The sequence below is a fragment of the Haliotis asinina genome, chromosome 2, assembly GCF_037392515.1.
Source record: "Haliotis asinina isolate JCU_RB_2024 chromosome 2, JCU_Hal_asi_v2, whole genome shotgun sequence".
In the NCBI taxonomy this organism is placed as follows: Eukaryota; Metazoa; Mollusca; class Gastropoda; order Lepetellida; family Haliotidae; genus Haliotis; species Haliotis asinina.
Genome location: NC_090281.1, coordinates 92722751 through 92739759, shown reverse-complemented (window position 1 = coordinate 92739759; position 17009 = coordinate 92722751). Strand labels below are relative to the sequence as shown.

At 38.6% G+C, this 17009-nt stretch overlaps 2 protein-coding genes across 2 annotated transcripts; one reads left to right on the top strand and one right to left on the bottom strand.

Moving 5' to 3' along the window:
* The first annotated feature begins 3721 nt into the window (after positions 1 to 3721).
* On the top strand, positions 3722 to 7445 carry LOC137274606 (tripartite motif-containing protein 3-like). The gene has a single exon (XM_067807887.1). It carries the CDS (start codon positions 3736 to 3738, stop codon positions 5041 to 5043), a length of 1308 nt encoding a protein of 435 aa, XP_067663988.1. The 5' UTR covers positions 3722 to 3735; the 3' UTR covers positions 5044 to 7445.
* Positions 7446 to 8556: 1111 nt separating this feature from the next.
* LOC137273028 (protein crumbs homolog 2-like) lies at positions 8557 to 16928 on the bottom strand. Its single transcript, XM_067805469.1, has 4 exons — positions 16784 to 16928; positions 14523 to 14678; positions 12189 to 12338; positions 8557 to 11003 (listed from the first exon to the last, which is right to left on the bottom strand). Exons 1-4 carry the CDS (start codon positions 16812 to 16814, stop codon positions 10948 to 10950), a joined length of 393 nt encoding a protein of 130 aa, XP_067661570.1. The 5' UTR covers positions 16815 to 16928; the 3' UTR covers positions 8557 to 10947.
* Between the last annotated feature and the right edge of the window lie 81 nt (positions 16929 to 17009).

Here is a 17009-nt window from a genome sequence, read left to right as displayed (position 1 = left end):
AGACCTTGCAAATAGGATTGACCACATTCAACCCGAAGTTCAACCTCTCATACCAAACACCAAAGCTACCACGAAATAGAAAACCAAAAGTCTTGTGCACTGCCCTAACTCACCGTGACGATACATCGTTATTCTGTTGACGGGCCAAGCTGTTTCTTAACCTGTTTCTTCATACTCAATAACAAAACCTTCATTGATCCTGAAGTATTTATGTCCACAGTGGATATGGGAATTTTCCAGACGCATATCTGAATATATATACATGCAATCAATGCGTGCTTAATTATGTTTAATAAACTGCTTGTATTCATAACTGAACCAATAAATGAATATATTGACGTCAACTGAGGCTGATAAACAGAATATTGCATCACCAGAGTTCATAGCTTGAGTACGATTGGTATATTTGGTGCAGCCTGAGTCTGCCTACAGGTTACTACACCTACATAGCCCACAAGTGTTGCCTAGATTCAACCTGGGCAAACAGGTGTTAATCAGAGATAACATAGGCAGATTCAGAAATACAACGAACAAGTTGACAAGTTTTTCATTGTTGCTGCAATTACCTATTTTCTAAACTATAGCTCGAGTGCAGAGAAAACAATACCAACACTCTGATGAATTGGACATGATTCCTTCATTTATACAGTGGATCAACGGACTTGCTGTTGTTCCTACGCCTATGAAAAGTCTGAGTGCATGTAGCCCAAACATGTTTTATGAAAAAACACTGTCCTTTTTCACAATGGTGTTTTTTTTTTCTAATATCAGTGATTTAGATTTGGTATTGCTTCTTTTGTCCCTTAACTTAGTTCAAACTTCAAACTTCGAATTAGCGCTTATATTATCATAACTTTGCCAAAATTATTATCACGGTGGCATTACTGATTACATGTATACAGTATTCATAGCAATAACGAAATTGATACCGCCATGACGTTTATCAGGTTAATCATGTATGATCAGTCCAAAGTTACAAGAAAAATTCAATTCATTAAACGCTTGTATTCACAATCGAATCAATAAATGAAACTATTCTGTTTACGGACGTGCATGTTAATCGTAATACAACTCCCAGGGGGGTCTGCATTTGAGGGCAACCAATATCAACTGTAGCATGATAAGCCAACAAGTGCTGACATTCGTTAAACCATACTCAACAGCTGCTCGCCTGGATTATCCTGGCAGCAGCATCGCCAACAACAGCAGCGGTGGTGTAATGCGACAGGATAATACTGAATTGAGAGTCATGTACAGTCTGGAGGCTCTTGGACACAGTTTGGGAAATAACCACTGGTCCGCTAGCCGGTACTAATAAAATTCCAGTCGGGCCAGTAAATCTCCGCAGTCATTGACCCGACTGGCGACTGAATATTCATAGGGTCGTTTTGAATATTTAGCAATCGCTCCAACTTGTTAAGCTATAATACACCTCTAATCATGCAAGATTATGGCCTGATAAATATGTTCATCATATCGGCAGCTTAATGACGAAACCTATGTCAGCATTCAAAATTTTGAGTTAGAGCATTGTTTTGTGGGAAAGTAAATAACTTTCAGGCATAACTTGCCCGACTGGCTGACAACATTTAGCACACTGCTTGGGCATCAGATTTATATTATTCCAGCTTTAGTAAAATGAATTATAATTCAGGAAACTTTTATACATCTTGATGGGGAGAGGCGCGTGCCCGAAGTTTCACCAATTAACGTTAGGCCTATCAGTCTGTGAAGGTCGTTATTTTCACCATCCTGTTTTCAGCCTAGTCCTGTATAGGGGTAACGTGAAGATGCGGGTTAGCATTGGTGTCCAATAACCCATGCTTGTCGTGAGAGACGACTAAAGGGATCAGGTGGTGACGATCGCTGACTCGGTTGACGCATGTCATCGTATCTCAAATGCGCAGAACGATGATCATGATGTTGATCACTTGATTGTCTGATCCAGAGTCGATTATTTACAAAATCCCGCCATACAGCAGGATGTTGACCGAGTGTGGCGTTAAACCAACCAACTTACCAATCAGGGCCTAGATTTTCGAAGCTCTTTTTACGCTAAGATAGTCTTAAGTTAATGTATGGCACTTACGACTATCTTAGGTGTAAGAGAGCTTCAGAAATCTAGGCATATCGAAGGTTTAAATATTGTTACTTGTCGTTTACCTTGATCAGCACATGTTGTACTGCCATTGTACTTGTGCTGCCATTGACTGTGTTCTATTTGGTACGGCCAATATCCGTAGCAGTAGTAGTGGTATTATAAACAGCAGCAACAGCAACAGCAGTTTTAGAAGTAAAAGCGATAAAAGTCATCCATAGTGGATGTGATATTTAGAATAATAATCTGGTACCCAGTCCCCTAGACTAGTCCAGGAACATATATACTTTTGCTGGAAACAAATAAACCCATTTAAATTGAAAAGGAGCAACACTGTGTTGGAAAATCTTGACTTTCTTCACGTAGGACTTCAGCATTGAAAGGGGTTGTGTAGGCAGTAAGGAAAATAATTTGATTTAGGAACTGTGAGACAGACTACACGGTACCAAGTGGGTCTTAAGAAAACAGATGTGTGCCTCATCTGACATGCGCCGACAGACACGCCATGTAAATCGTCAAGTGACACACAACGCTGAAAGAGTCGTCTCCCCTTAACAGATTTGCTCTTCTTGTGACGCGGTTGTAACTTCTTCCTCCCTGTGAACAGGCTCGAGTAAAGTTACAAATGTCTTTCCCAGCTTTCAGTTTGACGCATTGATTGTGAAATAAACCAAAGTTTAAACTATTCGTGAAATATTCGTGAAACTTGGACAACAATCCTTACCGCTGAAACAAAGCAAACAACAAATTCTGCATAGGTTAATTTTGTTTCCTCATAACTTTCATGGACTATTAAAAGACTGTACCATACAACCTGTCGAACGGGCGACACCTTACATAAGCTATACTTTGTAGGATATCTTCTGTTAACTGAGTGACTGAGTGAAGTTTTACGCCGCATTCAGCAATGTTCCCACAATATCACAGCTGGGGACACCATGGCGGTATCAAAACATGAACAAATCAATGATTGAACTAATTTCATCAACTCATTACTGAACCTCGTGGGTCCGAGAGGTATGGACCAGGTGTATACCGTCAACATCCACAGAAAGGAACAATATCCTATAGAAATTGTAGCTGATACCCTCTACAACTGCTGCAGTACATAGAAACGTGTCACATGTCTTTGTAACAATCTAATATTTTCAAATATGTATATAGCGGTTCACAATAATGTAACTCATGTTTCTCACCTGCTCACTGGACAGTGAGCGAACCTAAAGGCCGGTTGAAGTCATGTACTGCGTCGCCCCTTATGTATTTATAGAGGTATATCCTTTGATAGTTAAGATATATAACGTTACTAACATTATCTTGACTTTTGACCTTTGAGCGAATTAACATCGATCCAATATCCAGGGTACAAACATTGATTGACACTAGCCATGTTACAGTCACAGAGATATTTATTTGTTTGGGAGACGCTGTTTTCGTAGACTGAACCAGTTCGTAGACGCGGTGAATTCGCAGCCCAGACCCAGACAGTCTACCTAATCCGACAAAGTTCAACAAAGAATGTTTTCATTTAAACAATGTATGTTGTCTGAACTGAACCATCCTCGACCCCTTCCCACTGCCTCGTCACATGAGCATGAATGTGTCACATGACACAAGGTCATGTGACTTTTGACAAGATGGCGGAACAACACCTCATAGAATCTCATTTCCACTGTCCGATATGTAAAAACGTTTTCGACCGCCCCAAAGCCATACCATGTCTCCACACGTTTTGTCTCGATTGCCTCGAAAGCTACGTTGCCAGGAACGGCAACGACGGGCGTTTTCCATGTCCAGTTTGTCGACAGACCATCTATATCCCATCAGGGGGCGTATGGAGTTTCCCGGACAATGATCTAATTCTTCATCTTCGAGTTCGAGAAGCTGCGTCGGTGCCATACGGTAATGGAGAGATGGCAACACTGCCCGTCGATCAACCCCCGACCTACCAGACTCTGTACGGAGACAAGGCATTTGACTGGGAAACCAGTGACGTGTTTGTTGTCAACAACCTTCAGTCAATGGCAGTGTTTATAAACAAATTTGCTGGGCACGGCACTGGCCCGGAGGATTTTACGCACGTTTCAGGACTGGCCGTGAATCCTTTGAACGACAACATCATCGTCACGGATTGCAGCTTAAACAAGGTGGCAATCTTCAACGTCAAAGGCGATTTCATCTCCAGTTTCTATACTGACTGCTCAATTCGGGATGTTTGTGTTACAAATTTTAACACTCTGCTTGTGTCAGTCAGCCGTTCTGGGTCAGCTTTACTAAGGGAATATACTATGGATGGGCAGTTGATAGCAGCATTTGGAAGCTTCTACAAGTACGATAATCCATGTGGAATTTCACTGGACATCACTCAGAAGGTTGTAGTTACCAGTCTTGAGAAGAACACTGTGCATGTTCTGACTGATCAAAAGAAGCCCTGCACCAACTTTGGCTCAAAAGGCTCTGGCCACAACCATTTTATTCAGCCGTCTTATGTCACAGTTAACCACAGAAATGAAATAGTTGTGTCTGACACTGGCAATCACAGAATCAAGATTCATGAAATGAATGGTCAGTTTATTCGTCAGATAGGGTCACAGGGCCATGTGTATGGCCAGTTGTTTTATCCAATGGGGCTGTGTATTGACCGATGTGACAACATCTACGTTGCTGATGCCAATAACTACAGAGTTCAAGTATTTACAGCTGAAGGTGATTTTCTCGCGTGTCCGGTTCAAAAGACTTTTGAAGTTGGAGTCGATGTGAAACCAACCAATGTGGTTATATCCCGAAATCGACTAGTGGTTGCACTGAGAGGTTCCAGGCAGTCAGAGGTTCGCTTGTATAAATGGGATGTTCCTCTACTCCATGTGAAATCGTCTACCTACCAGTTGGGATCAGCTTGTTGTCTTTTTACATGCTGTATAAAGTCAGACTATGAAGAAATATAAACACCATTCAGCAGCTTTATCTAATGAAGTATTTTAAAAAGTATTTGTTGCCAAATATTTTAGCCTTGTTAATTGTGTAAGTGAATATTTTTATGACTGCTAAGCAGTAGACTTAATGCCCAAATGTTGTATTTATTCCAGAATTATAATTCTTGGACATTGATTGATGTGCTCATGTTTTAATGATATTGCAATCTAAGACTATTTTATGTGTACTGAATCTGAATTTTGCTTGAATGTTGAAATGATCTGGTGTGTCTATTGACAAAATAATCACAGAATAGTTGATTCTACTGCAGTGGCCATACAATGTCTGAGTCCCATGCTGGGATTTGAACCACAGACCTTCTGTCTAGAAGCTGACGAGGTAAGAATGTCATCTGTGGGATGACACCAAGACCTGCTACACTAAAACAAATAGGATATTAGTTGAAGTATTTATACTGCTGTTCAGCTTGCATATTTAAATCTCAAAACTTTTGTTTGTGTGTTTAAAATAAAATGTTTTTAAAACGTATATTTCTTCTGAAATAAGAATAAGAATTAAGTGATCTCATGTATAAATTTGAATCTATCCTGAGAGATGACAAATAGTTTTCTGTTTTTAAACTTACAATAATGGAGAGATGATAAATAAGATAAAGTGTCTTTTAATATTTTGCTTTACAAACTATTTGACCTAAAATTAAATGTAGATGGTCCAGAATTTCCTGATTGTCACTGCTACTAATAAATGCCAATGAAGAAAATCAAAGGCGTTTTCACATTTGTATCAGAGTGAGGCTTCCAGTCTCTCTCATTTGCTTCCACCACAGAGTGGATTAATCTGTCTGCATTTGAAACAGGCTTCAAGATTTTCACTTTCCAAGTATCGCCTAAATACTCATCTTCCTGATAATATTTCAAGTATTTCTACATTTTATCACTGTGATTGCATGTCTTGATAGAGCAATGCACAATAGGTGTTTACAGTTACTGCAATTTCTTTGTTGAATTTTTTTATAAGTATTGTTTGCTGTTTCTGTATAACAGCATTGATAAAATCTTAGGTGTTTATTTTTACTTTCACCTAATTATGAAACAGACTCAAAATTTATTTGTTGTAAGTATCTTTATATTTCAAAATTTCTGCACGTATACATGACCCCAGGTAGAAATTTGTCCCAAGGCAGAAATATCCAGATTCAAAGAAATGTCAAACAATAGTTATATTACATATTTTCTTTGCTTGATTTTATACTGGATGGTTAGATCAATACAAAACAAACAATAATTAGGAAATAAGTATTGGCAGCCAAAATAGTCGCCTGTTAGGAAGATGAGTGTTTGGCAGTGATGATGTTTGATGTGATGGTTGTAATGGTGTGGTGACGAAGTTCTCTAAAGTGAGCAACAGTTGTCATGCATTGCCTACTGGACTAAGGTTACATGAGTGTGATATATATGTATATTAGATAGATTATTTACTGTGGAGTACTGATACCAGATTTCATTTGTTTTGACATGCGCTGAGATTATTGTTGTTAAACTGTTGCATTGTTCAAGGTGTCAGTGAATATATTTGGGATCACTGGATAATTTTGGACTTAGAAAACCAAGAAGTTATTTTCCATGTTGTATGGAACTGAACATTGTTGTTCATGACTGTGTTCATTTTGCTCAGTGCTCTTTGTAACATTCCAGTTTGAAGAATTATGTTGTACATATAACTGTATATTACAGGACTTAGATCTGTACTGTCCATTGTATAAATGATCAATACATTATAAATGGCATCAACATTGTGACAATCTTTGTGGTGTTGCTTGTGTCTACATTTGTATGGGACATGGGTGGTCCAGTTGCCCAAGGTTACAGTTCAGGTTCTGGGTTCCTGGTTTCCCAGATAAGTATGTTCCACGGTTTGTCAGCAAGGTACCCATCCTTATGTGTTTAACCAAACTGGTGAACATATAAGAAGTGCATGGAAGTTCCTCCGTTATACTGGATACAATTCAAAGCAACGTCAAACTCCATTCAGTTTACTCTCCTGTCTGTAGGTACTTGAGTACTTAAGCATTTGACAGGGGATATTCCTTCCTTGTTTGTTTGTGCTTTTAGAGATCTTACTTCTGTTTTATATCACTTTTAATTTTGGTCTGCTTTTAGTTTATGATAAATGTTGATCTTATACATGTATAAGTCTACAACTTGCTGTCTTGCCAAGCCTGGTGTGAAACCCTTCTTCATCCTGTCTTCCTTGATATATTTGAGCCAATATACAAGGCCTGTTGTGATATATATGCAAATGTGTGGTGTGTCTCAGCCATGAAACCTTGCAGATTTTTCCTATACTGGGATGACATTTTTGTTGCATCAGTGTGTAATACTGTACATTATGTATTCATAAATAAATCCACTTTAAAATATTCAGCTTGTTATTTTATGACAATCTCGTGACCTTATGTTGTGGAGGTTTACTTCTGTTAACCCTGTCATGAATCATGCGACATGTGTTACATGAGAATTCTGTATTTGCTATTAAACTATGCATTTAGTTCTAGCTACATACATCAAGTGTATTGGATATTTACCTCCCAAAACACATGCCATGAAAGGTTTGTAAAGCTATCAAAACAAGCATTCTCATCCTTCACAATCATTATATAAACACTGAATGTAAACTACTGACCAGTGCCAGCCTGCTAGGTGTCTCCTTTCTAGTTCTAAAGCAACTCTTTGACATTCCCCCTTTTCAGCTGAAAACATTTGGATGCAGATCATTCAGTGTGATGGCAGCCGTTAAATGGAATCAGCTCTCTGTCTCTTTGAAAAACTCGGGACTCTTTTTCCATCATTCAAAGCCGACCTAAGAGCTATGTGTTCAATGACTACCTTTGACTCAGAACTCACAAAGGGCTTTGAGCATGCATAGACGTGAGAAACAGCATGATTCAAATGGAACTGTTACTATCATTATTACTACTACTGCCAACTTGCTGGACTGACTGTGAACCTCAAAAGGTCCAGCTCAGTTTTTTACAGACTATTGCCATGTGGCAGGAAAACTGATGTATTATTTAAACAAACAAACAAGAAACACATTAAATAAGATTATACTCCACTGTCAAGAATTTTTTGCAACTGTGCCACGTTGCGTTGTGTGTTTCTTAATGGTGCACATGGCAGTATTGCAATGTGTGATGGTGGGTTGTAAATATCCGAATCTGGTCCGAAGATTGATATTAGAAGAAATTTACTGTGACAATCAAACAAGTCAACAATCATTTGTACTGCTCAGTGGCCCTTTGTTTTTAACAGGGCTGTGCCAAGTTGCACTGCTCCACCATGATCTATGGCACATCCTTTGTCACGCTACGGCTGAGATGTTGCCCTTGTGAAGTGACATTTTAACTCACTCCGAGCTCAGCCAGGGGGAACAACTCTGTTTGCTTTGGTACCCGAGTTTGTGTTTTGTATACAATACTGACATCTCATTATATTTGGGTTTTCTTTTATGCTAAAGAATAGATATTAGAAATACAAAATATTTATTACTCCATTAAAATATAAAAATCATAACATACATTGTTTATATGGAACAGCCATAAAAACATACAAAAATGTTGATAATAAAAGGTTGATCACCTATGAACCACATCCAACTGTAAACACAAGATGTCACTGGGTACAATCTAAGGTATAAAACATGCATGCAAACACAAAAATGGACTATTGACAGAATAAAAAGGCATCCAAAACCGTAAAATACCTCCAGTGCAGAACTAGTAATAACGTTAATTGGTATTGTAAATGCACTAACTTATTCCAAATACGTTTCACAAAATTTACTAGGGTATAAAACTTGAAACCTACCCAGAACAAGTATGTTATGTGAGCTTGAAATACATGTGCATGTTCATACATTCAATGAAGACACATATAAAGGAAAGTGTTTTGGGAACAAGGTTGAACAAACGTTTCATGATACATTCTGTCATCTGCTGTCGGAGTGAGCTTGTGAAGGGCAGTGCAAAATAAAGCACCATTTTTTTCAGATCGATATGCTGGTGTCAACTTTAGTTATGCATATAAAAAGTGATCACTGGAATATGGATGTTAATTGGGGAGATGGGCAATGACCAGGTACACAATGTAGCTTACAGGACAAGGAAAATTCCCAGGTAAACAATCTGGCTGAGCCACAACCAAACTTGTCAGAACAGATCTCTAGAATGGAATAATTGGTAAATAACAAAAATACAAGGAATTCAAATTAGGAGCACACTGAAAAATATTTAGCTCATAAATATGAAATGTTGACTGGTACAGGTAATCTTAAGTCTGATACTTGTACACAATGGTCCCACTGACAATCACCGTCTTACTTCCTGAGTGTATCAGCAGTGTGGAATGGAATAAGTATTCTTTGGCATTGTCTGGGGCAAACAAGAAATAGTTAATGAATTAAGCAATTTTGGTATCACATAACAGGACAATGATGAAATTGAAAAAATATGGAAATAATGAAAATAATTTAAACTAACATTTATTCAGTTTGTCAGATATTAAAACTCTGACTGACGTAATGAGCCCATAAGGTATTTCATGGGCAGTGATAATGAAGTTAGACCTTGAAAACATTGCCACACTATAACCCAATGTTCAGATTAACCGTTTCAGTTAATGGATTTGCACTTAAAATAACTTTTCACATAAAAACACTAAAACACACTAGACACATGAGCAAGCCTTTTGTCAGGTGCGACTATACAAACCATATCCGCCTATTTGCAGGTTTTAAAAATTCCAAAACAAGTCAACTTACTTAAGATAAAGATCAGTTGTTAGTCATACATAAATGCCCAAACACTGCATCCTTAAAAGTGCCCTTGAACTTTACAATGTTGAATTTAGACTGATAAATGCATTCATTACATGTATATATTTGAGTACATGCAATAGCACTAACAGCTGGGGATTAAGACGAACCAGTGCAACACAACAATACAACACAATAACACCAACATAACTGGACTTCTGATCATCAACAGAATGTAGAGAATTGCCATCTAGATATAATAGTGTAAGGCCACATTATGTTCAAGCCTGAATGCTTCACGAAGAAGCCGCTCATTTGTTTATGGTTCCAAGTGTAATACAACAAAATCATAATCCTTTTACCTTCCTTAATGAAATACACTGTGTATACAGATGTCTACCACAGGTTTATGTGAAGCAGTTGATGGACGAACACAGATGCCTACACAGATTCATTGTTATCAAAATGAAATAAGACAAAAATACATCATCTCCCATTTTGAACTAAAGTGGACCACAATCTAAGATTGTTGGCTACTAACACGTCCCCACATTAAATATTTCTGTATTGCTTACAAGTATACGTAACATATGGATTTGTAAGGAAGAGTGTATTCTCTAATTACTTTATCAACAGTATCACATACATTTCTTTAGCACCAGGACCAGGATTTTTTAAGCTCTCTTTGCGCTAGGATAGTTGTAAGTGCCATGTATTAACATTAACTTACAACTAACTTAGCACATAGAGAACTTTGAAAATCTAGCACCAGAATAACATAACCTCATTGATCACATACAGTATTTCATACCATCATTAGTAGATTTTGGGCATCACAAACTATTCTCATTTCACAGGGACCTACATCACACACATTTTGAAGAATTCTTTTCAACCAGAGTCATGTACACATTCTGCCTACATGAAACAAGCACATAGTTTCTCAAACTAATCTTAATTTCAGAAGAGATACGGTGTCTTGAACTGTACTTTCTTGTTACACAACAGTTTTCCTAGTCACAGTCAGGAAGTGTGTTACCATGGTAACACTACACATGTGGTTGGCACTGGTGTGATGGGCTTGGAATCAGAATGAGGCCTTCTCAGAAGAGACAGGCTTCAGTGAGAGGGTTGTCTCTTGAGGGATGTATGTGACATCCTGAAATTGGTAAACAGTTAAGATGCAGATTCATATACAAATAATACTATACAGTGAAAGATGTCAAAACTTGTAGCTTTCCAATCTGACAAAGTTGTTACCACAGGCAACTGTCGAGTCTGGGAAATTGTCAACACCGACAAAAGCTCTCAATCTTCCCTGTAGCTACTACATTTATTATCATCTAAAAGCAGTTGTCAATTCTGAACCTTGGCATGCATTGAGCCATCCAAATAGTGTTTATACAGCAGTCAATTCTGTCTAATCCAGTGCTTGGTGAGGAGTAAGCCAGACTGATGGGGTTTCCACACTAACATGGCCAGGATTGATGGGGTTTCCACACTAACATGACCAGGACTGATGGGATTTCCACACCAACATGACCATGAGTAATGGGATTTTGCACACTAAAATGGGCAGGACTGATAGGGTTCCACACAAACAGGAACAGGACTGATGGGGTTTCCACACTCACATGGCTAGGACTGATAGGGTTTCCACACCAACATGACCATGAGTAATGGGGTTTTGCACACTAAAATGGGCGGGACTGATAGGGTTCCACACAAACAGGAACAGGACTGATGGGGTTTCCACACTCACATGACCAGGACTGATAGGGTTTCCACACTCACATGGCTAGGACTGATAGGGTTTCCACACTCACAATGCCAGGACCAATTGGGTTTCCACACTAACATGGCCATGAGTAATGGGGTTTCTACACTAACATGGCCAGCAGTAATGGGGTTTCCACACTAACATGGCCAGGACTAATGGGGTTTCCACATTGACATGATCCAGGATGATGGGGTTTCCACACTAACATGACCCGGACTGATGGGGTTTCCAAACTAACATGGTCAGGAGTAATGGGGTTTCCACATTAACATGACCCGGACTGATGGGGTTTACACACTAACACGGCCAGGAGTAATGGAGTTTCCACACTAACACGGTCAGGGGTAATGGGGTTTCCACTCTAACATGACCAGGACTGATGGGGTTTCCACACTAACACGGCCAGGACTGATGGGGGTTTTCACACTAACATGGCCAGGAGTAATGGGATTTCCACAGAAACATGGCCAGGAATGATAGGGTTTTCCCCACGAACCGAATCAGGAGTGATGCAGGTTCCAGACAACCATGTGAAGAACAATACATGTGAAGTCATATACTCACTTTCTTCACAGTGGTGTCCGTAGAAGCCCGTGCCATGGCAGTCACACTTGTAGCCACGGACACGCTGGTGGTCACTGTCAAACTCCTGCACCTGGAGACACTCACCACCATTCGCACATGGCTGCAGGTTTTCACAGATGTCCAAACGGCCTGACAACATGTGGATCCATCAAACATTAAAAGTATAGTTGAAAAGAAGTCATAAGTTGTTGTTAGGGCTGATTATCATTGTTTCACATCTGAAAGTCACTAACACGGGAACTGTCATATTAATATGATACATCAAATTATTTTGTATGTTACTTGTTTTATTGTTCAGTGGTCACCTCTGTACCAGCAATATCATAACCAGGATTCCCCAAGATTACTGAAACTCCACAGAAACTAGAACTGGAGCAGTCATCTATATGATGTGACAGATGCTGCTTGTGTTGTATGCCTAAAACATCACATGCCACCATCACTCTTTTTCCTACACTGGCTCCATATTAAGGGCTGTGTAAACTTCAAAATCCTGTGTATAAATGTCTCCACAGTCAAGCTCCAGAGTATCTATCTGAACTTCATACACTGTACACACCTGCAACTTAGTGCAAGATGTCTAGGATCCCGCAAATCAGCACTTTCTTACAGTCCCTAATGTCAGACATGTGTCCTATGGTCAGGGGACCTTTGTCTATGCTTGTTTTGGAATTAGCTGCCAGCTGACATCAAAATGATCGAATGTGCCAAATCACTGAACTCTTTCAAGTCCCTTCGAAAAACCCATTACTTCTCCATAGCCTTCTCTTAGGTTTTTTTTAACTTTCTAACCCCAACTCTTTGTAATTTCCTGTATATATTGTACATATATTTACCCATTTTGTAGTGCCCTGAGCGAGCATTGAAGGCACGGATACAGACACTGTTACAAATACCCACTATAATTATTATTTTAAAAAAAAACTGTATCCAAAGGTTTATGGCTTGCATACAGAGCTGGAATACTGACATAAGCCATATAACTTTGCCTGCAGTATCCTAAAGCTTTGTGATGCATCTAGTATCAGTATTCAGCATCAAGTTGTGATCTGGATTCCTCTCTAATTCTGTGGTTGTTGTAAATCAGGATCATTGAAGCTCTCTTCCTTTCAGATGATACTTAATGCATTTTAGGGAAAGCACCTCCATATAAACAACAGGCAGTAGTCCTACCTATTCTCTACCTTCTCCCATTTCAGTGAAAAGGAGCATGTTACTGCACAATTAAAGTTTGTTGTCTCCAAGTCTGGGGACTGAAGCACAACAACTTGTGAACGCTGACTCCACTATCATAGGTCAATTGTAAGCAGAACCTAGATACGCAGGTTCCCCCTTGTCTGATATCCTCTCATAGCACTTGAATATGACAATACCGTACCATAATCACATCCCCACAGACCTGTTTCATAGTAGATCATAGCATTAGGACTGTCTTAGGTGTATCAGGGATGGCAACAGGAAAGTATTTTTTCAGCTGAAAACTAAACATTGTGTCACTGAATGGGGACTGGAAGAACTGATCAGTTTGAAAGAAAATCGGCGGAAATCCACGGATTGCTATAACTGGTCTATGCTAAAGCATAAGAGTTACGATAACCTTAGCGCTACACTAGCTTAGAGTAACAGTACCCAGAGTCATTGATACAAAACCTCACCTGGCGTCAGTAACAAAAAACCTAGCAGATGATACATTCGGAATATTTCAGGATAAATGTTCTTCAGTTTGTGTCTCTGATATATTTGGTGACGTTTCAAGATGTGCAGAAGAAAACCCAAACTGTAACTTTGTCCTGGAGTATTTTCACATTTAGTTGACACAATCCAATGGTTGATATGAAGAGAAATATAACAACTACTTTATAACATAGTCAGTGAGTTTGGTTTTATGTCGCTTTTAGCAAAAGTCCTGCGATATCATGGCAGGGGACACCAGAAAATGGGCCTCACACATTGTACCCATGTGGGGAATAGAACCCGGGTCTTTGGCATGACGAGCGAACCACTAGGCTACCCCACCACACCCATTATAACAAAACAGGGACCTGAATTTATTCAGGACAACACCACAGGTTGGCTCACTGTAAAACTTCAGCCCGTATCCACTCCCAAATTTGATGAAGAAAAAGATATATATATATTCCGGTAATATGATATGACTAGAAGCCATAACATAAGGGCTAGGTTTACTGTGTAAGCTTAGGTAAGAGCCTGGCAAAATGAAATTTAAGGTGGGGCTATGGATGGAAGTCTTTTCTGGCTGACTGTAACACACCCCATCCACCTGTAGAAAAACAATCTCTCTCAAACACTGACCATTGAAGTCATCCTGACACTCCTGTGAGGTGCTGTAAGGGAAAGGGTTGTGGCAGCCCACGGCCTCCCCGCTCAAACACTCCCTAGTGCTGTAGTCAAACTTACTACCCGTGAACTTCTGGTTGCAGTCCTTGCCCAGGGACACACTGACCAACACTGTCACACAAAGCAGGAGGCAAGATGACATTACATGATCATGATGATGTATGCAAATGAAAAAATCACATGACAGTGGTGGTGGTGATAATGATAATGATGATAGACAGATGAACAGATGACAACTGGTATGCTGGTATGGGACTAAACCCAATAAAAGCACTAAAGTACTGTCGGAAATAGAAAATAACAAACTGGTTTCAGGATGTTACTTTGTAGGCCTAAGATTTACACAACTGCAAATAGGATATGTCAAAATAACCCACATTGGCATAGCTGGGCATTCAGTGGGATGTGTAAGAGGTTTTCCAGAAAAGCATGTTTACCTTAGATAAAATAGGACCAATTGCTAAAAAATAGATCAGACAAAAGATGGCAATTAGGTTGCTAGTCCAGGTATGACGACAGACTGTCGATTCATCTGGCATGAAATGCATTTGCAGGATACTGGTTCAAGTGGCCATTTCAAAGATATTTATTGCTTTTTCATCTATTGATTTACATTTTACATATCTTTCTTTCATAAAGTTATGTTGAGATATGTAAAAGAGTATGACACGTGATACACATAGAAAAACATTGTATAAAATGTCTCAGAATATATCGGTAGCATGACCACCCGACGATCGACAATGCTGGATATTAATTTCAAATTGTTATGACATGTTGTGTACTTGTACAGTTTAATTCCCCTAACGGATTATCATATATCAGCAGTTATGTCTATCCCTCAACCTGACCCCTGCCATCATCTGCAACACCTGTCCTGGTTTTGCTCTTGAGAAGACCCCCGCCTACCTGTTTCTTTTTATATAGTGATAGTGGGACTCCATGCTAGTTACATCCTTCATACTTTCATTATAAAAGTTTTTATTTTTAACATCAGATATTGTTCGTAATGAGGCTAAGTTTAATTTCAAAAGGGTCGTATATGAAGTGTCCTTTGTAATACAATATCATCACACACTAATTTGCATGAAATTATGGTCTGTTCCAGATAAGTCGCTCTGGACTTTGAAAAAATCGGCAATGCTTATTTCTGCATTAATCTCTCCTCAGTAAAGTCCTTTTATCACCATTCCTATCCCCTTACCACGGGAAATGTAGTTGGCCGAACTTAGTTTAACAGATATTTCACACTTTCACATATGAACTGTATAAATTGTACAGATAAATGTGAAACAACCCCAGTTTTTTACCTATTTCCGACAGTACATTAGAATCAGTACTTAACTACTTTAGAAAGTGTAATCCTGTGTACTAAATCACAAAAAAAATATTTTCGAGAAAATCAATCTTGATGTTAAAGGAAATCAATGTCTTCTACACTATTCAATGGAATTCTTTGGAATTTTGCACATGCATGTGATATGTCAAACTCTATCAGAAAATAGCAACTTACATGCTCTATCTATTGAAATAAATAGAACATTTATGAAATAGGATTGGAGATAGAAGACTTGACCAAAGAAAGTCGTGACTTTTTCTAAAAAACCAAAGTATTCTAAGTGTCAGAAACACAACATAAACTCAGCTTTATCATAATCATATGGATATTTGATTGTTTTTTCTTTTTTACCAGGTTGTATTTTTGTCGTATAAATCATTTTTGCTTTCATAAATACAATATTTAATGAATAAATCAGCAATAAAAACAGAGTTACTATTAAGCTCCATTTCCATGCTGAAAATCACTTCAAAAGTGGTAAATTTCAATGTCATATGATCAAATAATGCTTGCTCATTGGTCTGTTGACAATTAAGAACACCCCCAAACTAACGTGATATTTCATGGCGACAGAACAGTTTGTGTTTGAAAAAGCACTTTCAATGCTTGATAGCACTGTAAAAAGTTGTTGGAGTAAAAGATTATGCAGGTTTACTTTATAAACCTTGTATCAAAAAAATTGTTTTATGCTTGAATCTCTCCAACTGATAGGTTACATGTTTTTTCCATAACAGCCGGTTTGGTATGCGAAAATGTTTATACATACTGTATATATATATATTACAATATGTGCAGACAACAGTCAGTGAAACTATCCATAACCTACACATTGTAAGACGTCTTTAAGACGATGTTGCACTGATCAAAGAATACGTACGTAATACAGACACAACGGTAGCTTGATGCATTGCCGAGATGCAGACTGAACCTGATAATCGAAAATAGTTAAATTGGAGATAAACTTTACTAAGGTGGCTTGAACTTTTCTGTGACCCAATCCACGGAAATGAATATGTGCAACTTACAGTAATTACCTCCCCTTTAATTCTATTCACGACAGTTGCTTCTACACCTTTCACGGAACAGATTATTCAGGTTTGTAC